Raw genomic sequence first — 24,361 nt, forward strand, 5'->3', positions numbered from 1 at the left:
TAATGTTTACAATGACTGGTTATTACAATGGGGGGTTCCAGATGGCAGGGGATTGGTTAAAAGTGATTATCTCATACCATTTTAAAGACCATGACTTAAGGTTGTTTTTTTTTTTTATGACTGTCAGAGGCATTTACAAGAAATAACCTAGGTTAAGTTTCATTTATGTCCATGAAATAAGCTAGATTTAGTTGAGCTTACTGGCTTAAATGGTTTTGTCTGCTCAGGGAATTCTCAAGTCCAGTCTCCATTTTGTATTTAATTTTAACCACACACACACACACACACACACACACACTGAGAGCAATCTGCTTTAATGTACTAGAATAAATGTCTCAGGCCAAGCCTGCCAGAGTTTGGTTTTGCTATTAAAGGGCATATTCGGGGCCCCTCAAGGTACTGAAATCTAGTGTTGGGAAACTAGGGAAACAGTGTCACTTGCAGGAAGCCCAAATTGAATACTTTAGTGATTGGAGCTGCTCCAATTCTAACTGAAGTCTGTGCCTTCCTGTCTGGGACTATAAGCGTTGAGAAACACTCTGGGTGAGGGAGTGGGTGGGAGGGAATCAGAGAGGGGTTCACTACTGATGAGGCATATGCGGGAGACTCAGAAGTCTGTTCAATCATTCCCAGACTGAGAGCCCCACGGAAACCAAGCTGCTTTGAGCGCTTCCTCGTCACGCCTGCAGTGAACCTGCAGATTCTCTGCCTTCCAGCCCCGCCAGCCCACACCACTGAGAACTAACATCAGCCAATCCGGTCCCCGCCAGTTCTCGCACTTCCCCTCCCTAACGCTGACGCCACCATCATCAGGTCTCCACCCCATATGCCTCCCTACTTCATCCTTTGTCACCATAGAAACACACAGAGATTCAATGATGTTTGAGGGACTAAGAATACAGAGATGAAAAAAGCACAGTCTTGCACCAGGAGAGGCACACAGCCTACGAGAGCGAGAACACGGAAACAAATCAATATAATATGACATTAACTGAGGAATATGCAAAATACTCCTGATACAGCAAGAGTGAATTATTCCTGAACAATGTGATTTGGACAGTATTTTCCTCATCCACTATATTAGCTTCCTATTGCTGCTGTAACAAATTACCACAAACTTAGTGGGTTAAAACAACACAGATTGATTATCTTACAGTTCTGGATGTCAGATGTCTGACACACGACTCAGTGGGCTACAATCAAGGTGTGTTGGCAGGGCTGTTTTCTTTTCTGGAGGCTCTTGGAGAGAAATCATTTCAGAATCCCCTGCAAACCAGTTCTGGGGATGGCTTTTACTTGGCCAAGAGGCTCTTACAGTCTCAGAGAAAGTCAAGATAATGAATAGGAGGAATTTTTCTGATGAATTCTATCTTAAATTCTTAAAAAATAATCAATAGAGGGCTTCCCTGGTGGCACAGTGGTTAAGAATCCGCCTGCCAATGCAGGAGACACGGGTTCGAGCCCTGGTCCGGGAAGATCCCGCACGCCGCGGAGCAACTAAGCCCGTGTGCCACAACTACTGAGCTCGCGTGCCACAACTACTGAAGCCCACGCGCCTAGAGCCTGTGCTCTGCAGCAAGAGGCCACCGCAATGAGAAGCCAGCGCACCACAACGAAGAGTAGCCCCCACTCACCGCAACTAGAGAAAGCCCGCACGCACAGCAATGAAGACCCAACCCAGCCAAAAATAAATATAATAAATAAATAAATTTATTTTAAAAATCAGTAGAGCCAATATATTAATTTAATCCATTTATTAAGCACCTACTATAGGCCAGGTGCTTTGCTGGGTGCTAAGGTTACAAAGATCAAACAGACAGAGTTCCTGACCTCCAGGAATCCACCACCCTGAGAGGAAAAAACAGAAATGTGATCAAATGCACTGTGATAACTGCTCCAATGAATAATGTGCCATAAGACCTCAGAGGAAGCAATATAAATAATGCATTCTGCTGGTATGCAGTGTTGGAGGAGTCTTGGTGAGGAGACAGGATAGTGGCCTGTAGAGCCACAAGAGAAGGTGACATTTGAGAGTTCTTCCCTTAGAGAAAAAGAGACTAAATAACCCAAACTGAATTTTCCAGTTTCATAAATACACTTTTTATAAAGAGGCTAAGAACGCTTCCCAAATAATTAAATGGGAATGTGTTTGTTTGTTTTTCTGTCTCACATTATCACACATACCTGGCTAATTAAAATATGTCATTTTAGGGACTTCCTGGTGGTCCAGTGGTAAAGAATCCGCCTTCCAATGCAGGGGACGTGGACTCGATCCCTGGTCAGGGACCTAAGATCCCACATGCCGTGGGGCAACTAAGCCCATGCACCACAACTACTGAGCTCACGCACCTCAATGAGAGAGCCCATGTGCCACAAACTACAGAGCCCACTCGCCCTGGAGCCCGCGCGCCACAACTAGAGAGAGAAAACCTGCATGCCACAACTAGAGAGAAGCCCACACGCCGCAATGAAGAGCCCGCACGCCACAACTAAGACCCAACGCAGCCAAAAATAAAATCAAATAATAAAATAATAATAATAATAAATAAATCGTTAAAAAAATAAAATGTCATTTTAATTAAAGGCATCCATGGAAGGTGGCCAGGTATCAATGTACCAACGGCCCAGCTGCTCATCTCCTGGCAAGAAAGTTCCCTAAGTAACCTGCCAATGTCACCATCACCCCCAACCCAGATGAAACTTATGCTGGAGGCAACCAGGGTTGTGTGTCCTCAGAGGAAATGAGTTGCATAAGCAAGACATCCGTTTCACTGCATTCTCAGAGGACTTAGTTCCACGCCCAGGGAGAAGTAATGTGACTCTCTCAGGATGGTTCAGAGCCAAGCCCCAGATTCCTGAGGGAGATTCATTGCTTGCTAACATGAACTTTGGCCCCGGGTAGACAAATCTCCAAACCATCGCCTTCATATGTCATGTTTGTTCAAGTCAAGACACACCTATCAAGTGCCTACTCTATGAGAGAAACTGCTTTGATGCTGGAGCCACGAGACTGAAAACGACAGTCTCTGCCACAGAGGGGCTCATGTCTGGCTTCCTGACTCATTTCCCAGATGAGGAAGCTGAGGCTCTGAACTTTCTGGTTTCTTTCTCTGGTCTGTTCATGTCGTACCCTCTTCATTTCCTCCCTTCCTGGATTCGCAGAGCCCAACTGAAGTCCTACTTCTTCTAAGAGGATTTCCTGACTCCTGTAATCATTAACTTTTACTTTCTCTACATTTCTATTTCACTACTAAGTCTGTATCTGACAACTTATCACTTAATTATACTTTGCTTTGTATTATTTCTTTAATTATTTAAAGTGTCCATCATGGAACTCCAATGATATTGTAAGCTTCTTGAAGGCAGGAGTCATCTTTTAAATTTCGAGTCTGGGCACAAAGTTAATTCTCAATATTTAGTTAAGATTTAACTGATTGGATGATGGAAACCAGCTCTCAAGCAGTAATGGAAGGAGAGGAATGGTAAGCAATGCTCCCACCTTCAAAGGCTGGTTTAGTCCCAACCCAGCCTTCAAAAACCAGCTGCATTGCGTTTAAAGAACCTTCCATAAGAGCATAACATAAAAACAAAAGGGTCCACATTATAGATCATATTCACAATCCATCCAATTAAAGATTGAGTCCATCACAGTAAAAAAAAAAAAAAAAAAAAAAAAGGATGATTTATTATATGGGAGGACCATGTAAATGTCAACCTCAAAAGCTAGCCTCCCAGCATCCTAAATTTAATTTAACCGATCTATTATCCATGCATTAATCTAAACCCTTTGAGATGTTTTTAAATTAAAAATAACTTTTTTTCTTATTGCCATAAAGGATTTTTTCCTCCCTCTCTCATCCCTATTCTTGGGGTCTGGCACCTTCTAGGAAAGCCTGATTAACAGAAGTAGGCATTTAGTAGGGAAAGAGACAGCAACTCTGTAACATTACAACGCCTGAAAGCACATGAATGTTGGCAGTGGGAAAGGTCTGATTTTTTGTAACCATGGTAAGGGCCTCTTTCTTTCCTCCCCTCTTCTACTTACTTGCAGGATTCAAGCCCAAGGAAATCCTCAATCCTTTTCTAACCCCTGGCCTGTCTCATCCAGAAGGAACTGGATGACTGACACCCAGCTGAAGGCTATGGAGTGGAAGAAGTCTGAAGGGCTGCGTTTCCCCTGTGGGCTGTAAAAAGACAAGTCCACTACTTTCTTCTGGTCTGTGTTGCTTTGTGTCTATATTCTTTTCTCCTGTTACAGTAGAGTTTTTCCCCTGGTACTTCGGCAGAACTTTTTCCCTAGTACACTAGGTTCTGGGAAAGGAAAGGGAAAGGGAAAGGGATAGGAATAGGAAAAGGAAAGGAAAGGAGAAGCAAAAGCAAAAGCGCCATCAGGAGCAGGTTATCTGCCACTTGCCTATATGGGGCAAAGGCTTTTCACATCCTTTATACCCCTCTTCCATCCTATAGTCAGCCAGAACGTGGCACATTGTAGGAAGGCATCTGACAGTGATCTCTTTCACTGAAGAGAAGATATCATTGAAGAATTCCAAAGAACTCATAAGGGAGAAGAGGATTCCCATTGGTAGAACGAGAAAAGCTTATCCAGAGTCTTGAAGGTTCTGTCTTTATTTACTGGCTCCTAAACTTGGCACAGTGCCTGATACCCTGTAATTATATAATAATATGGATTGATGAAATGGCTAAATAGCAGTATGATAGCTACCATGTATTGAATACTTACCTCACTGCCTAACATGTTGAAAATATATAATAAATATTTGTTGAACAAAGAGGGAATAGCAGTAAGGATAATATTATATTATTGAGAACTTATTGCTCAATTATCTTGTTTAATCCTCACAACAACCACAGGAGATCGGTATTCCCATTATTCCCATTTTACAGATAAGGAAAAATCAGGGTTTACAGGCATTAAGTAACTTTCCCAAAAATCAAAATGGCTAGCAAGAATTTCCCAAATAGCTATTACCAGACGCGCAGTGAATGGTGTCCTTCACCAGAGGGCATAGTCTTATACCCCAGACTTGCCCCGAAAAATTGATGATGCGGGTAGATCTGAGGAAGTAGACTCATGATCCCAGTCATGTAAAACAGCAATCGCTGCTGGAATCAGGGGATTCTGCACAGTCAGAGGAACCAAACTGGGAAATGAGACGGCATCTTGAAAACTAGATGATCACAAGGCCTCAAATCATAATCCTCAAGTTCCCCTCTCATGTACATATTCAGCATTTTCTAAGCCTTCAGCCAATATTTCTCCCTTTCTGGTTTGTTTCCCCATGTGGACAAATGTATTCTACATCTAATTTTTACTTTAGTAAATTATAAAGTAATGACACATGGTTCTAACTTAATGGATGTGTTATCATCAAATGGCTCCCCAACATACTGTAAACAAAATGTTTTGAAATTTGTCATTTCAGAATCCTATATCTGAATGTTAATTTTCCTAATCTAGGACTCTTTTCTATCTCAAGCCAGTAAATAAGGAAACTCTATTTCTACTTCTTTCCTTTCCACTGTGTTTTGGCAAAAATAGATTCAGAACTTATTACTATTTAATTTGATCCTTTCAGGTAGATCTGAGTCTGTCTCATTTATTGGCTAGATCCTTACATACATATCATCCTTATCCACCCCTTGGTCCTATCCACCATGGAAACAGTAAGTGATAAGGGGACAGAAACAAGCATGAAATTCAAAACCAGATGCAACCTGGTACTGGGGCTACAGGGCCCTTATTTTCTGTAACTGGGGTGGACCATTCCTACTTGCCTGTTCTTGGTATAATACAGTAAGGTTAAAGTCAAGATTGGGAGAAAAGACATATCAGGTAAATACTTACCCAAAAAAAGCTGTGGGGCTTCCCTGGTGGCGCAGTGGTTGAGAATCTGCCTGCTAATGCAGGGGACACGGGTTCAAGCCCTGGTCTGGGAAGATCCCACATGCCACGGAGCAACTGGGCCCGTGAGCCACAACTGCTGAGCCTGCGCGTCTGGAGCCTGTGCCCCGAAACGGGAGGGGCCGCGATAGTGAGAGGCCCGTGCACCGCGATGAAGAGTGGCCCCCGCACCACGATGAAAAGTGGCCCCCGCTTGCCACAACTAGAGAAAGCCCTCGCACGAAACGAAGACCCAACACAGCTAAATAAATAAATAAATAAAGTAGCTATTAATTTTTAAAAAAGCTGTATTAGCTCTATTTATTTCATAAAAATGTACTTTAAATAAAAAACCACTATAAAAATAAAGAGGCACAAACGTGAGAATAGGAAAAATTCACCATGAAAATATAAAAATTCTGAACTTGCTTGAATTGGCAATTCAATAGAAGAAAAAAATATATGGCCAATAAACATATGAAAAGATCAATATCACACTAATAAAATTCAAACCACAATAAGATACCATTTTATACCCATCAGATAAGCAAAAACCATGAAGTGAAATTACCAACTGTTGGTGAGGATGGAGAGCGCTAAGAACTCTCATTCACTGCTAGTAGAAGTTGTGAATGGCAGAATCACTTTGGAGAACAATTTGGGTCTATTTTATAAAGTTGAACCCAAATATTATATGCTTTGACCCAGCATTCCAGTCCTTGGCAAGTACCCTATAAATTACTGCTCCTGTACTCAAGGACATATACAAGAATGTTCATAATAGCATTGTTTGAAATGGCAGGGAGGGAAAAAAGGAAACAATCTAAATGTCCATGAATAGGAAATTTTTTTAACCTTGAATCCTCTGAGGATGAATTTTTTTTTTTTTTGTCTGTGTTGGTTCTTCGTAGCTGCACACGGGCTTCTCATTGCGGTGGCTTCTCTTGTTACAGAGCATGGGCTTTAAGCGTGCAGGCTTCAGTGGTTGTGGCACGTGGGCTCAGTAGTTGTGGCTCGCAGGCTCTAGAACACAGGCTCAGTAGTTGTGGCGCACAGGCTTAGTTGCTCCGCGGCATGTGGGATCTTCCCGGACCAGGGCTCGAACCCGTGTCCCCCGCATTGGCAGGCAGATTCTCAACCGCTGCGCCACTAGGGAAGCCCCTGAGGATGAATCTGAATCCAATTCATTCATAATACATTGCACAAATCACAGTTTCAAGGTCAGGACTTCTTTTTTTTTTTGATAAATTTCAATGTTTATAATTTAATATTTCCTTCTTGTATCCCTTTCACACATATGAATAAGCCTAAACATTCCAAATAGGGAAAACATACACTATTGGATTATTAACTGGAGAAAGCTGTGTAGCTCTCTGTCTTCCACAATGGCTCACAAGGTTGAAATGCCTTGTTGAATTTACCATGGTTCAGGTACTAGCCCTGAGATGTGCAAGTCAGAAACTTGAGTTGTCACTTCACTAAAGGTGAATCTATGTCCTTAGGAAGACTCACATCAATCAAGAGATTGATACGTGAAATAAGAATATCAATTTATTAATTCATAATGAGATGTGAGACTGCTTGGGGGCCATGAGAAACCCGGTTGTAATCAGAAAATTTACTGATAAGCAAGGAATCAGTTGCATTCAGCTAAGACACATTCACTAGAATGTAAGCGCCATGAGGATATTTTTGTCTGATTTTTCCACTGCTAAAATTCCAGCATCTATAACAACACCTGATTCAATAAAAATCAATTAAATGAATGAATAAGGAGAAAATTAAGTATCCATCTCCACAATATGCAAAGACTGATCTCAAGATTCAGCTACTGGAGTTCCTGCATCAGGGTATTCTGGTTCCAGTACAGTGCCAGAGCAGGAGGCGCCAATTTTGGCATCTGAGATTCTTTTCCTATGCTTCCAGGACTGATCCTAGTAGATACCTTTAGTTGCCTACACTACAGCCATTCCCTTCTAATTCCTTGCTAAGAGCATCCCAATTTTGTTCGGGGCAGCAATGTGCTCAACCTCAAAGAACGAATCACAATTCATCTTGGCCAAACATAGCATCTGTTCCCGTGTGCCAAATACTCACTGTCCCAGCCTCCCTTGCAGCCATGGGTAGCCGTATTACCCAGTACTGTCCAATAAGACATAAAGGGAAGACTTCTGGAGTATTCTAGTAAAGATGTTGCTTTCCAGATAAAAAGACAGAGCCTCAGCCAGAGAAAGATTTTAGCTCCTGACCTTTCCTCCCTGTTTAGGATGCTGATGTGAGGAAATGATGCTTGGAGCTACTGCAGCCCTTTTATGTTCAAGAAATGAGTTGAGAATAATTGGCAGAGTGGAAGGGTTTTAAAAGCCCAGTTCCTCTGTAACATGGTTAATTGCTGAACTAGCCCTGAAACTGGCTACCTCCAGTCTTCTAATTGAATTTTTTAAGTTTTCATGGCTTAAGCTACTCTAAGTAGGTTATTCTGTTAGTTGTAGTCAAAAGCATTCCTAACTGATACAACGATTAAGGTTGTTATAAGATATACCTTTTCTCTTTAGGTATGTTAATACAGTCAGTCAGTTTATAGTCAAATATTAACTGGCCTAGGATACAATTTGACTATCTCTGCTCGATTTTAAATTTCACTTTCAGAGCCTATCCTAATCTCACTGATTTCTAATGCCACTACCCAATGTGACAGCACTGAGCACCTCAGGTCTCCTTTCCCAACACTCCTTTGCCTGATCTGTTCCTTCTTTCAAATCTTTCCAAGTTGTGCCAGGTTGCTGGCACTTCTGAACCAAAATAATCTCTTTTATCATGATAAACAGAAACTGATTTCAATGCTGAATGAATCAGAATATAGTTGATGTTATCAACAAAAGCTACTGAATTCCATTTGTGGGAATCTGGATATCATGCTTACTTACTTATTCTTTATTTCATTCCATTTTTGAGAGGTAAGTATAAGATGTTTTAGGTGTTTCCTTTGGTGATTTCTTACCTGATAGGTATAAGATATCAGAAACAACAGCAGTCCCACACTTCCTGTTTGTCCCGTCTGTTATTTATTCCTTTTTTCCTCTTTTCCTGTCTTCCCTTGGATTATTTTTTATGAACCCATTTTATTTCCTCTACTGACTTATTAGTTATACCTTTTTAAGAACTTTAGTGGTTGCTCTGAGCTTTACAATATACAACTTTAACTTATCACAGTCTACTTTAAAGGTTATAGCATTTAACATATAATGTAAGAATCGTATAACAATATACGTATATCCCATCTCCCCCATTCTTTGTGCTCTTGTGCTCATAAATTCTACTTCTACAAATGTTAAAAATCCCATAATATACTGTTGTTATTCTTACTTTAAGTAGTTAAGTATCTTTTAAAGACATTAAAAGATGATACTAATAGATGAAGAGATATACCATGTTCTTGGATTGGAAGAATCAACATTGTGGAAATGACTCTACTACCCAAAGCAATCTACAGATTCAATGCAATCCCTATCAAACTACCACTGGCATTTTTCACAGAACTAGAACAAAAAATTTCACAATTTGTATGGAAACACAAAAGACCCCAAATAGCCAAAGCAATCTTGAGAAAGAGAAACAGAGCTGGAGGAATCAGGCTCCCTGACTTCAGACTATACTACAAAGCTCCAGTAATCAAGACAGTATGGTACTGGCACAAAAACAGAAACATAAATCAATGGAACAGGATAGAAAGCCCAGAGATAAACCCACACACATATGGTCACCTTATCTTTGATAAAGGAGGCAAGAATATACAGTGGAGAAAAGACAGCCTCTTCAATAAGCGGTGCTGGGAAAAATGGACAGCTACATGTAAAAGTATGAAATTAGAACACTCCCTAACACCATACACAAAAATAAACTCAAAATGGATTAAAGACCTAAATGTAAGGCCAGACACTATCAAACTCTTAGAGGAAAACATAGGCAGAATACTCTATGACATAAGTTACAGCAAGATCCTTTTTGACCTACCTCCTAGAGAAATGGAAATAAAAACAAAAATAAACAAATGGGACTTAATTAACCTTAAAAGCTTTTGCATAGCAAAGGAAACTAAAAACAAGACGAAAAGACAACCCTCAGAATGGGAAAAAATATTTGCAAATGAAGCAACTGACAAAGGATTAATCTCCAAGATTTACAAGCAGCTCATGCAGCTCAATATCAAAAAAACAAACAATCTAATCCAAAAATGGGCAGAAGACCTAAATAGACATTTCTCCAAAGAAGATATACAGATTGCCAACAAACACATGAAAGAATGCTCAACATCATTAATCATTAGAGAAATGCAAATCAAAACTACAATGAGATATCATCTCACATCGGTCAGAATGGCCATCATCAAAAAATCTAGAAACAATAAATGCTGGAGAGGGTGTGGAGAAAAGGGAACCCTCTTGCACTGTTGGTGGGAATGTATATTGATACAGCCACTATGGAGAACAGTATGGAGGTTCCCTAAAAAATTAAAAATAGAACTACCATATGACCCAGCAATCCCACTACTGGACATATACCCTGAGAACACCATAATTCAAAAAGAGTCATGTACCAAAATGTTCATTGCAGCTCTATTTACAATAGCCAGGACATGGAAACAACCTAAGTGTCCATCATCGGATGAATGCATAAAGAAGGTGTGGCACATATATACAATGGAATATTACTCAGCCATAAAAAGAAACGAAATTGAGTTATTTGTAGTAAGGTGGATGGACCTAGAGTCTGTCATACAGAGTGATGTAAGTCAGAAAGCAAAAAACAAATACCGTATCCTAACACATATATATGGAATCTAAAAAAAAAAAAAAATGGTCCTGAAGAACCTAGGGGCAAGATGGGAACAAAGACACAGACCTACTAGAGAATGGACTTGAGGATATGGGGAGGGGCAAAGGTAAGCTGTGACAAAGTGAGAGAGTGGCATGGACATATATACACTACCAAACGTAAAATAGCTAGCTAGTGGGAAGCAGCCGCGTAGCACAGGGAGATCAGCTCAGTGCTTTGTGACCACCTAGAGGGGTTGGATAGGGAGGGTGGGAAGGAGGGAGATGCAAGAGGGAAGAGATATGGGAACATATGTATAACTGATTCACTTTGTTATAAAGCAGAAACTAACACACCATTGTAAAGCAATTGTACTCCAATAAAGATGTTAAAAAAAATAAAAATAAAATAAAGACCTTAAAAACAAGTAAAATGTCTTTTATATGACCCACACATTTACCATTTCTGGTACTCTTCATTCCTTTGCATAGATTCTTGTGTCCATCTGGTATCCTTTTCCTTTAACCTGAAGAACTTCTTTTAGCATTCCTTGTGGTACAAGGTCACTAGTGATGAATGCTCTTGGCTTTAGCTTATCTGAAATGTCTTTATTTTGCCTTCATCTTTGAATGACATTTTCACTGGATATAAAATTCTGGGTTGAAAGCATTCTTCCAATGCTTTAAAGATGTTGTTCCACCATCTTCTGGTTTGCATTGTTTTTGATGAGAAACCAGTGATTAGTCTTAACTTAAGATTTTCTCTGTATCACTAGTTTTGAGAAATTTGATTCTGCAGTGCCTTGATGTGGTTTTCTTTGTGTTTATGCTGCTTGGCATTCACTGGGATTCTTGGATATGTTTGTTTGTAGTTTTCAACAAATGTGGAACTTTCGGAAAGCTGAGTAAGAGAATTATAAAATTGTAAATTGAGTTTCATTGTTATAGAATGCTGAAGGTAAATGAAGAGTACTTAACCACTATTCACAGCTCTTTAACAGCTTTTTGTTTTTAACCATGGATTCAGAGACTAGATACTGAAAGAAAGTTTGGGACATTGTTCTATCTGCTGTCTTGCCCAGATTCTAAGCACTGTAACTGCATAACTTCCCTCTATTTGGTATAACGTTAAAGTATCTGTAAAAAGGAGAAGGGAAAAAAAAAAGTTGTGTGAATCAATATGTTCTGCATAATGCTTTTTCAATATTTTCTCCTATTTTCACTAAGCCTACCTCTTTAAAAAAGATCTCCATATGTGGTTTATAGTTAGAATGTTAATTAGGCCACAGATGAGGTCCACTTTTAGAGACAGGATTGTAAATAATTTATCCTGCATAATGTGTTCTGGATTTGACCTTGTCCACATGATGTCTGGCTAGGCAGATAAAAAACTCCAGGCAGAGTACAATAGGGATTACAATACTGATTACCCAGCCTCTGTGATTACCAGCTTCTGTGATGATTCCTGATTCTATGATCATTGGAGCAATGTTCCCTCATTGGTTGGCAAATGTTAACAGAATCATTGCACACTTATTATTCATGAGAAAGGTGAAGCTTCATGACAAAGGTCAATGAATAAGAGAATGATCCCTGTGTAAAGGCAAGAAGAAAATTGATTTAGGGACAAATCCTTCTCTCTCTGCATTGGACCATTCACAATTATTCTTCCTAATCCAAAAATTGTTACAGTCTTTATTTTACCAAGTAGACAGAAAGGAGTAAACATTTAGAGGGTAAGTGCTGTATTCTAAGTACTTTACAAAGGGCTTTACAGCAGCATTTAATATTCACAACCTTAGGAGGAGGAAATTATTCTTATTAACTCCATTTGACAGGTAAGCACACTGAGATGCAAGAACCTTGTCCAAAATCACACAGCTGGAGCCTACCCCGCTCTTTGGTGGGGCTAATGGCAGACTCTGGGAAGGCTCACGCCAAGGAGCACTTCCCAGAACTTCTGCTGCCAGTGTCCTTGTCCCCACGGTGAGCCACAGCCACCCCCCGCCTCTGCAGGAGACCCTCCAACACTAGCAGCCGTGTGGCTGACAGGGTCTTGGTGTTCTGGCCGGGTGCCAGGCCTGACCCTCTGAGGTGGGAGAGCCGAGTTCAGGACATTGGTCCACCAGAGACCTCCCAGCTCCATGTAATATCAAACAGCGAGAGCTCTCCCAGAGATCTCCATCTCAACGCTAAGACCCAGCTCCACTCAACGGCCAGCAAGCTACAGTGCTGGACACCCCATGCCAAACAACTAGCAAGACAGGAACACAGCCCCATCCATTAGCAGAGACGCTGCCTAAAATCATAATAAGGCCACAGACACCCCAAAACACACCACCGGACATGGTCCTGCCCACCAGAAAGATAAGATCCAGCCTCATCCACCAGAACACAGGCACCAGCCCCCTCCACCAGGAAGCGCACACAACCCACTGAACCAACCTTAGCCACTGGCGTCAGACACCAAAAACAACGGGAACTACCAACCTGCAGCCTGCGAAAAGGAGACCCCAAACACAGTAGGTTAAGCAAAATGAGAAGACAGACAAACACACAGCAGATGAAGGAGCAACGTAAAAACCCACCAGACCAAACAAATGAAGAGGAAATAGGCAGTCTACTTGAAAAAGAATTCAGAGTAATGATAGCAAAAATGATCCAAAATCTTGGAAGTAGAATGGAGAAAATATAAGAAATGTTTAACAAGGACCTAGAAGAACTAAAGAGCAAACAAGCAATGATGAACAACACAATAAATGAAATTAAAAATTCTCTAGAAGGACTCAATAGCAGAATAACTGAGGCAGAAGAACGGATAAGTGACCTGGAAGATAAAATAGTGGAAATAACTACTGCAGAGCAGAATAAGAAAAAAGAATGAAAGGAATTGAGGACAGTCTCAGAGACCTCTGGGACAACATTAAACGCACCAACATTCAAATTATAGGGGTCCCAGAAGAAGAAGAGAATAAGAAAGGGACTGAGAAAATATTTGAAGAGATTATAGTTGAAAACTTCCCTAACATGGGAAAGGAAATAGTTAATCAAGTCCAGGAAGTGCAGAGAGTCCCATACAGGATAAATCCAAGGAGAAACATGCCAAGACACATATTAATCAAATTATCAAAAATTAAATACAAAGAAAAAATATTAAAAGCAGCAAGGGAAAAGCAACAAATAACATACAAGGGAATCCCCATAAGGTAAACAGCTGATCTTTCAGCAGAAACTCTGCAAGCCAGAAGGGAGTGGCAGGACATATTTAAAGCGATGAAAGGGAAAAACCTACAACCAAGATTACTCTACCCAGCAAGGATCTCATTCAGATTCGATGGAGAAATTAAAACCTTTACAGACAAGCAAAAGCTAAGAGAATTCAGCACCACCAAGCCAGCTTTACAACAAATGCTAAAGGAACTTCTCTAGGCAGGAAATACAAGAGGAGGAAAAGACCTACAATAACAAACCCGAAACAATTAAGAAAATGGTAATAGGAACATACATATCAATAATTACCTTGAATGTAAATGGATTAAATGCCCCATACAAAAGACACAGACTGGCTGAATGGATACAAAAACAAGACCTGTATATATGCTGTCTACAAGAGACCCACTTCAGACCCAGGGACACATACAGACTGAAAGTGAGGGGATGGAAAAAGATATTCCATGCAAATGGAAATCAAAAGAAAGCTGGAGTAGCAATTCTCATATCAGACAAAACAGACTTTAAAATAAAGACTATGGGGCTTCCCTGGTGGCGCAGTGGTTGAGAATCTGCCTGCTAATGCAGGGGACACGGGTTCGAGCCCTGGTCTAGGAAGATCCCACATGCCCTGGAGCAACTAGGCCCGTGAGCCACAACTACTGAGCCTGCGCGTCTGGAGCCTGTGCCCCGCAACGGGAGGGGCCGCGATAGTGAAAGGCCCGCACACCGCGATGAAGAGCGGTCCCCGCACCGCAATGAAGAGTGGCCCCTGCTTGCCACAACTAGAGAAAGCCCTCGCACGAACCGAAGACCCAACACAGCCAAAAATAAATAAATAAATAAATTTAAAATAAAGACTATGGAGACCTTCAAGATGGCGGAAGAGTAAGATGTGGCGATCACTTGCAAACAAGAGGCCTGATTAACACCTCACTTATTGCGGCCTAAAGTCATGTAATACTTTACATTTATAAACAGAAGTCTTCCACTTTTGATGGTCTACCCCAAAGATGAAACAGCTTTCCATGTCCTAAATTATAATTTCTCAAAAAGAAATGTAAGGTAAGGTAAGGTAAGGAAAAGAAAAGAAAAGAATATCTTGGTCCATAATTCAACTATACTTCAATAAAAAATAAATTTAAAAAAAAGAAAGGAAATCTTGGCCCAAAACCAGGTGTTTTCCTGGAGGTGGTTGTATTTATTTATTGATCATTCTCACAGGTTATCACCCATCTGTGATATGTAGCAAGAAAACCACCCTCTGAGAAAGACTCAAATTCTATTACAACTGTGGAACCCAGATGTTATCAGATGTTATCAAAATTTAGATAATTCAAGCTAGAGCAAGCACATCTAGAGAGTCATCTCAAATTACACTTTCATGTAGTGAGGACCTGAAGTTTTAGAGTGTTTCTTTGGCTCCAGATCAACAAAATTACATCTCTGCTCATCTAGTAATTTCACTTCTAGGAATATACCTAAGGAAACAATCAGAAACCTGGGCTAAAATTTAGGTAAAAAGATGTTTATCAAAGTATTAGGGACTTCCCTGGTGGCGCAGTGGTTAAGAATCCACCTGCCAATGCAAGGGACACGGGTTCAATCCCTGGTCCGGGAAGATCCCACATGCTGTGGAGCAACTAAGTCCGTGCGCCACAACTACTGAGCCCGCGAGCCATAACTACTGAAGCTCGCATGCCTAGAGCCTGTGCTCCACAACAAGAGAAGGCACCGCAATGAGGAGCCCGCGCACCACAACAAAGAGTAGCCCCCGCTTGCCACAACTAGAGAAAGCCCGCACGCAGCAACGAAGACCCAATGCAGCCAAAAATAAACAAATAAATAAATAAATTTATTAACAAAACAAAACAAAGTATTATTTATCGTTGGGAAAAAGCCCTGCATCTTCAACAATAGAATGGTAAAATAAATTTCACAATGGAACTCTAAGGAGCCACTATGTATATTTTTTAATTTAAATATACCTAGTGACATGGGGAAATACTCTATACTATTAATAGTAATAATGCTAACAATTATGCCAGGTGCTATGCTGGGTATTTTTTTTTTTGCCACACTGCGAGGCTTGTGGGATCTTAGTTCCCCAACCAGGGATTGAACCCAGGCCCTCAGCAGTGAGAGCGCAGAGTCCTAACCACTGGACCGACCACCAGGGAATTCCCACTGGGTACTTTATATGTATTACTTTATTTAATACTCACAACAATTAACCATATGAAGGGTACTATTATTATTTACTAATTACAGATGAAGAAATGGTGACTTAACAAGGTTAAGTATTGATACAATCACACAGATGGGGAGTATCTAAGTCCAAAGCTGTAGTAGATAAGAAGCCACTACACTATGCTGCAGGATAGACATTATAGATACATGATACCAATATTTTGTTATTACATACGTACAACCCACACAAGGTGATTTTTAAAATATTTTTAAATGAGTATTGCAAAGCACAGACCAGTCGGAATGGACACTACAACCAATCAGAATGGAAGCCAGGTGCAAACAACCTAAATGGCCGTCTGATTTCGGTTAGCCTTTGTTGTGTAACAAAGAACCCTAAATTTTAGTGGCTTAAAACAACAATTCTATTGACTCATGATGCTGTGGGTTGATAACATGGACTGGGATCAGCGAGGGGGTTCTTCTGCTGGTCTTGCCTAAGGTCACTTGTGTGGCTGCAATCATTTGACAGCTCAATTGGGACTGAATGGTCCAAGGTGGCATCGCTTACGCATCTGGCCTCACTTGCGCATCTCCTCATGAGGTCTTTCATCCTCAAGGAAGCTAGCTCAAGCTTCTTCATATGGCAGCAGCAGTGTTCCAAGAGGGTGTGAGCAGAAGCTTTAAGATCTCTTGGGGTCTTGCTTAGGAGTTGTACACCACCACTTTTACTGTATTCTATTGGTCAAGGCAAGTCACAAAGCCAGCCCAAATTCAAGGAGTGGGGAAATAGATTCTACCTCTTATTTATTTATTTATTCATTTATCTATTTATTCATTTATCTATTTAGTTTTTGGCTGCGTTGGGTCTTCGTTGCTGCACACGGGCTTCCTCTAGTTGCGGCAAGCGGGGCCTACTCTTCATTGCAGTGCGTGGGCTTCTCATCGTGGAGGCTTCTCTTGTTGTGGAGCATGGGCTCTAGGCGCACGGGCTTCAGTAGTTGTGGCACACGGGCTCAGTAGTTGTGGCTCAAGGGCTCTAGAGCGCAGGCTCAGTAGTTGTGGCGCACAGGCTTAGTTGCTCCGTGGCATGTGGGATCTTACCAGACCAGGGCTCGAACCCGTGTCCCCTGCATTGGCAGGCGGATTCTTAACCACTGCGTCACCAGCAAAGTCCTAGATTCTACCTCTTGATGGGAGGAGCTGCAATGAATTTGTGGTTATTTTAATCCACTACACTGTATATACCAACTGAATATCAGCCCTGCATGTATATGTACATAGAAAAAAAGACTGGAAGGAAATCAACCTACTAATAGGGATTATTTTTATTAACTTTTTGTATTTCTTTTTTTTTAATATATTTATTTATTTATTTATTTATTTTTGGCTGTGTTGGGTCTTCGTTGCTGTACACGGGCTTTCTCTAGTTGCAGTGAGTGGGGGCCGCTCTTTGTTGTGGCGCGCGGGCTTCTCACTGTCGTGGCTTCTCTTGCTGCGGAGCATGGGCTCTAGGCGTGCAGGCTTCAGTAGTTGTGGCACGTGGGCTAAGTAGTTGTGGCTCGCGGGCTCTAGAGCGCAGGCTCAGTAGTTGTGGCGCACGGGCTTAGTTGCTCCGCGGCATGTGGGATCTTCCCGGGCCAGGGCTCGAACCCATGTGCCCTGCATTGGCAGGCAGATTCTTAACCACTGCGCCACCAGGGAAGCCCCCTTTTTGTATTTCTGCACTTATATTTTCTTATTCAATATGCATTATTTTTATAAACAGAAAAAAAAAAAACTATGACACCTTCCATAATAGTTTAATAGGGCAAGTTGGACAGCTTCACTTTGGCAGGGAAATCAACAGAATTCCTTCTTTCCTAGCTCTACCACTTCCTGGCTGTTGCAATTTTGTAGCCCTCTGAGCCTCTGGTTTTCTCTGTTGCAAAGATGGAGCTAACATTAGCTATTTCACAGGACAGTTGATATTAAAGGAGTCAATGAATGTAAAACACCCATGATGTCCCTTGGCTGTTTCCTTTCCTCCTACTCTCCCCCTACTCAGACCTCTTCAGTTATAGGAATTATCTTTCTCACAAAGATTAAATTCTGTTGTAGTAAACTACAAACATATCTGCAAAAGTAAACTGTATGCCCTGAGGGCTCGTTTCAAAACTTAGTCCTCCTTTATAACCCCCAAGTACCTAGCATAAGAGTCAATAAATAGTTGTTGATTTGTTGACTCATTAGCCAAAAAAAGTTTTCCAAATGCTAAGGAGTTAACCCCTTTTTATGCAGTTTTAAATTTAAATTCCAGTATCAAGAGGGGGTAATGTTGGTCCTCCATGGCATCTATCTACTCCTAACAATAGAAAAACCTAACTTGATTCATAAAGAAAATTCACATTTCTTAGGGTTCTAAGTTTTTACATGTGCAAAAAACACAATCACAATGAGCTTTTTTTTAGCCACCTGTCTTTCAGAATGGGCTCTCCATGTCATAATGGCAAAGTGAAGCATAAGAGCATGAAACTTAAACTGGAAAAACAGAATAAATAGAAAAAAATTATAGTGTGTTTTAATGAAACAATCATTATTCTAAAAACCTAAGCAGCCCACATTGAAAACGACCTTGTTTTTGCTTCAGGGAGGCAGCTATTATTAGTGCTTAGTCACCTAGTTCTTACTTACTGTTAGCAGTAACTCTGTAACAAGCTCTCCTGGGTCCTCCCACAAAACAGAACAAAGCAGAGGCAGGAAGGGCCTATGTATGGTCATCTGTGTGCAATGGTGTCAGGAAAGACACTACCTGAAGTGGCTTTAGGCAGACAAGAATCAATGCTATTTTTAAAGATCTTTGAGAAACACATTTCATAAATTCTCCCAATGACTCACTATGCATGATACCCCCAGAGGGTGGGAAGGGTAACGAAGGAGCTACTTTTGCTTTCTTTTCTACATACAGGATATTGCGAGCAAAGGCAGAGAATTACTTGTTGAACGTTGGGGGAGTCATCTGGTGATAATCCAAACTATAGACTGAAAACACTGCAGGCCCCTTTTATGCTTTCTCTTTGACTCATTCCAGAACCCAGGCAGGCCAGACAAAGCAGGGCCCTCAGAGGACCTGTCTGGGAAGGTGGTTTGTAAAAGCCAAAAAAAAAACAAACAAACAGAAAAACCCTCTATCTGCAAGAGGCTTGAGTACTTGTTCCACTGGGTATAATCCAGGAAGAGCTATACTCTAATCCAACTGTTCTCAAACATTTTACTCTCAGGACATTTAAAAATAATTGAAAAATCCGAAAAGCTTGCCTTCAAAAATTCTAGAAAGCATGAGAACACACAAGCACACATTCCTTTAGTCACCAGAGCAATGATGTCATCACACATCCTGTAAATTTGTAATTGGTTCGAAATAAAAAGTTTTAAAGGGGAGAGGGGAGAAGCACAGGGAATGAGCAAGGAGGGAATATAACAATTTTCAACAGCAATGCAAGCCAGAAGATAGTCAGATATCATCAATATGCTGAAAGAAAAGAACTTCTAACCTCAAACTCGCTAACAGTGAAATAAATCCTTCAAGAACTTTAAGATGAATTTAAAGACATATTTAGACAAGCAAAACAAAAATTTTCCAAGAGCAGACCTTCACTAAATGGAAGTATGAAGGAGTGTACCTCAGGCAGAAGGAAAGTGTTTCCACAAGGAAGGTCAGAAATTTAAGAAAAAATAAGGAAAAAAGTAAGAAAGAAGATATTCTGTTAACTCTAAAAATTACCAGCAGAGGGGGGAAAAAATCATCGAGGAATCGAAGTAGCTTACCTTAGGAAATTCTGGAAAACACAATACAAGCACACATTCCTTTAGTCATGAGAGCGATGACGTCATCACACATCAGTTCTCTGGAAAATTTCAGCGAGAGTAAGAAAGGGAAACGAAATCCTACCATTACTATGAAACTAGTTTTGAAAGGATCTTCGGACCCACAGGGCCCCTCAGACCACCCTACGAGAGCCACTACTCTAATCCCCTTATCCCCCCATCGCCCAAAGCCAGGTCTCTCCAAGGAAGAAACAGCAAAGTCACTGGTCCAGGGCCAAAAGGGGAACCCCTCTCTTCCTTTTTGCGAAGGTTACTAGGGGACGCTTAGGCTCCGAGGTTGGGCTTTCGGGAAGGCTCCACCAAGCGCCGCTAGAGGTCGCCGCTAGAGAGCCGCACCAGGCGCCTCACCGCCCGCTCCCCCGCCCGCGTGGGCCGGGTTCACTCGGGCGGCCGGAAGAGAGGGAGGTGCCCGGAAGAGGGGGGGCGGTCGCGGCCTCATTGGACGAGGCGCCGCGGCCTCATTGGGCGAGGCGTCTCATTGGACGAGGCGCCTCCGCCTCACGGCCCGGGGCGGGGCTTCTTCGCACTAAAAAGCGGAGCCGGGCGGCTGAAGCGAGTGGCTGTTGCTTCAGTTAGGTGGTGTTCTTACTGTGTTCGCCGAGGTTCGCCGGGTCATGGTGCCATCCTGACTGGGAAGAGGACGCTCCCGGGAGACGAATGAGGAACCACCTCCTCCTGCTGTTCAAGTACAGGGGCTTGGTCCGCAAAGGGAAGAAAAGCAAAAGAAGAAAATGGCTAAATTCGTGATCCGCCCGGCCACCGCCGCCGACTGCAGTGACATTCTGCGGCTGATCAAGGTAGCGGGAGGCAGGGGCTCTTCCTGCGGCGGGCGGTGGGGTCCTTGTCCCCGGTAGGTCCCCCTCTCCGCCTGCCTCCCCCAGCCCCGGCCCGGCCGCGCCGCTCTGGGCGAGACTCTGGGAATGAATCCCCGCCCAGCCCACCCCATTCCCCCGAGCTGGCCGGGCCGGGGCCTCACTTAATTTTCTGCTTGTCTTCCTTTCTCTTGTGTACATCAACCCAGGAACTGGCTAAATACGAATACATGGAAGAGCAAGTAATATTAACTGAAAAAGGTAACGCATTAGTGGCGGGGCGGGGGACGAGCGTCCGGTGCCTGCCACCTTCATCGAGGCCAACATTGTCCCTGCTGCCTCTTCTTGCAGATCTGCTAGAGGATGGTTTTGGAGAGCACCCCTTCTACCACTGCCTGGTTGCAGAAGTGCCCAAGGAGCACGTGACTCCAGAAGGTAATCGCCCTCTCCTTCCAGAAGCCGGAGAGACCGAGTGTTGTGCAAGACGTAGTGGCTGCTCTGTAGAAGCACTGACAACACAGGCTGAAGTTACTTACTGAGAAGTTGGCCAGAAATACTAGCCAGCCAGTGTTCAAACTACTGAGAAAAAGAAAATAGATGTGCTGCACTTAATAATAGGGCGGGTTAGAAGAGCTCTTTAAGTTATCAGTGCTGTGGAGACCCGGAAAAGTTAGGTATAAAGTCGTTTGTTGTAATTCAGTTTCATAAATGGTTCTTGTTTGACCCTAACGTAACCGTTTTTGTATTTGTGTTAAATTACATTTTTTTCTTTAATTTGTCCCAATCTTCAGGTTACAGTCTCTAGCTTCGCCATGTACATGGCCCTTCCGTGTACATGGATGGGCGGGGAGGTAACTAAAAGATCCTTTACACAATAAAGTAGATGATCATGATAAATGAGGTAAGGCCCTATTATCACACACTTAAAACACGGTAGATCAGAAGCTCCATTGTACTCACTTCCTGTTTGCAAAGGACTATAAAATGGCTAGAAAGTTTAATTTGAAACCTTTGCCTCCAATTGGAATTACAGACACCCGTAAAGAAGGAGTCAGATGCTTTTTTCCTTTTTTTCTTTGTTTTTTCTTTGTTGTTGTTTTTTCCTTTCTGGTCCTTGTTGAATGGGCAGAAGACAGAGCTAAAGAGGGAAGTTGTTGGGCAGGGGCGGTGGGGGGTGCTTAAGGTTTTTTCTGAGGTCATTTCCTCATACTAGAAAAAATGAGCAGAAAATGTAAGGGATGAGGTACTTTCCAGAGGTATATGGATGTTACATCACACCTGGGTACCTCTACTTCTTCCGGCTTAAACACTGGGGAGAACAAATCGAAAATGTGTGAATTGGAAGGCAAGTTCTGAAATTAAACGTTGCTCTTTTGGCCTGATGTCCTGACCTTAAGGAAGCAGAGTTTCTAAACTACAAATACTTAACTATTCTGAACTGCCGTGTAAACCTGACTTAATCCCAAGTCAAGATACCAGTATATCAATAGGATGTGAATAATGTGTGTGTTTAGTTTTAAGACCATAGCACTTTCGTTCTGGCAAGTAATGAAAGCATTCTCACTTCCTGAGTGTGAGATCCAGCAGATTGCAGAGTGGCCAGTCCACAGTTTTAGCCTGGCTTCAGCTAGCTCTAATGTGTGCTTTTTGCAAATACATGTTCTAAGAACAGTGAGATCATCCAACAGTGGCCTGGATTGCACTAGCATAAAAGTCAGGAGACAGTCCGGCCCACTGGCTACTTATTTCTGTAATACATGCATGTATGTTTTTTAAAAACTTATGATAGACTTCTGATTTTGCAGCTACAACTTTGACGGATTGTTTTTCATCCATAACTCATGTGATACTCTTATTACAGGACACAGCATTGTTGGTTTTGCCATGTACTATTTTACCTATGACCCATGGATTGGCAAACTGTTGTATCTTGAGGACTTCTTCGTGATGAGTGATTATAGAGGTATGGTTGAGTTCAGGGGGGCTGCTCTAAAGAGAAGTCAGGGCTTGAAGTCCTTAAAATGACCTTGTAAATTGTACTTCTCTTTCTTTTTTAGGCTTTGGCATAGGATCAGAAATTCTGAAGAATCTAAGCCAGGTATGTCTTGGTGTTTGGTTTCCAAATTTGTAAGGGTTACTGGATTATTTTAACGCCTGAATCAAAATTGGGTCTTGGAAAGCAGGTGAAATGTCACTGAGTTTGTGTTTTCCTCTCCTGCGTAACAGGTTGCGATGAAGTGTCGCTGCAGCAGCATGCACTTCTTGGTAGCAGAGTGGAATGAACCATCTATCAACTTCTACAAAAGAAGAGGTGCTTCTGATCTGTCCAGCGAAGAGGGATGGAGACTCTTCAAGATCGACAAGGAGTACTTGCTAAAAATGGCAGCAGAGGAGTGAGGAGTGCTGGTGTAGACAATGACAGCTTCCATTCTATTTTAGAATAAATTCTCAACTTACCTTGCTTTCTATACTATTTGTAGTGAAATGATAGAATGAGCACCCATTCCAAAGCTTTATTACCAGTGGCGTTGTTGCATGTTTGAAGTACGATCTGTTTAAGATGGCAATCCTTGTATGCACGTTGGAGTCAGACTTCTGTTGAACATCTTTAATGAACTGCAAGGTGGTATGATAATGTCTATGAAAAAAACTCCACTCTTGTGAGTCATTTCAATGTGTACAATGTACACACTGGTACTTAGAGTTTCTGTGTTGATTCTTTTTTAATAAACTACCCTTTGATTTAATTGTTTGGTGTAAGCATTTTTACTGATCCTTTATTTCTTAGACATTTTTCTTGCTGTTGAGTGCAAAGTAAAAATGCCCAAGAAACATGATAAGTTGACAGTTTTTTAAAAAGAGCTTTTAACCCAGTTTAAAGTGTCTTATGGTCAGGAGCTGTGTTGTGCTGGTATTCCCAGTGTCTAGAAAGAAGCCAGTTGAATCCCAAGGTTTTACATGTAGCAACATATAAAAATATGACTTTATATTGATGACACTACACTTAACCCAACAGAATTTTCAAGAGCTTAGAAACTAAGGCCCACAATGAAAAAGCCCATTTGTTACACCAGTAAAAGAGGTGGAAATGGGATTCTGAAATACTGGAAATTGGGGGAAAAAACATCTTGCCCACAACAACCTCATCCCACACACAAATACTATTCTGAAGAGAAAGTAGATCACCTTGCTAGTTAGGCAGGAACAAAACTTCCACATTTTTAAAGGAATTTTGTAAACTAAAAGGCTGGAGTTGGACACAGGTGTACCAATCAGGGAAATTAGCATCCTATTTGGAGGGCAAGTTTCTGATAACTGTTAACACATAGTTTTCTAAGCGGAGAAACAATAGGAGGGCTTAAAACTGCTGGGGGTTAGGGGAGAAGTAAACAGAAGCTTTCTCCAGAACTGAAAATGAAACTCTCAAAGAGGGCTGAGGAGGAGACAGTTTTAGATAGGTGAACTCCTTTATTACTCATGACACTGACCTAAATTCCTAAACCCACTAATTCCCACAATAATGAAAATGGTAGTTAATAACCACTGTACTGATTTCCAAGATTAAT

At 41.6% G+C, this 24,361-nt stretch overlaps 2 protein-coding genes across 4 annotated transcripts in view; one reads left to right on the forward strand and one right to left on the reverse strand.

The window, feature by feature from the left end:
• ACOT9 (acyl-CoA thioesterase 9) overlaps positions 1-20,233 on the reverse strand; it is a 68,059-nt gene extending 47,826 nt beyond the window's left edge. For 2 of the 3 annotated variants that reach the window (XM_057538246.1, XM_057538242.1), the window contains exons 1-2: positions 19,924-20,233; positions 11,178-11,617 (exon numbers count right to left, since the gene is read on the reverse strand). The gene's annotated coding sequence lies outside the window, so the exon portion shown is untranslated. The remainder of the gene's footprint in view (positions 1-11,177; positions 11,618-19,923) is intronic. The other variant, XM_057538243.1, reaches the window with a different exon arrangement.
• Positions 20,234-20,527: 294 nt separating this feature from the next.
• SAT1 (spermidine/spermine N1-acetyltransferase 1) lies at positions 20,528-23,542 on the forward strand. Its single transcript, XM_057539064.1, has 6 exons — positions 20,528-20,780; positions 21,005-21,056; positions 21,147-21,230; positions 22,657-22,758; positions 22,853-22,893; positions 23,022-23,542. Exons 1-6 carry the CDS (start codon positions 20,715-20,717, stop codon positions 23,190-23,192), a joined length of 516 nt encoding a protein of 171 aa, XP_057395047.1. The 5' UTR covers positions 20,528-20,714; the 3' UTR covers positions 23,193-23,542.
• The last annotated feature ends 819 nt before the right edge of the window (positions 23,543-24,361 follow it).

Source organism: Balaenoptera acutorostrata, chromosome X (genome assembly GCF_949987535.1).
Source record: "Balaenoptera acutorostrata chromosome X, mBalAcu1.1, whole genome shotgun sequence".
Classification (NCBI taxonomy): domain Eukaryota; kingdom Metazoa; phylum Chordata; class Mammalia; order Artiodactyla; family Balaenopteridae; genus Balaenoptera; species Balaenoptera acutorostrata.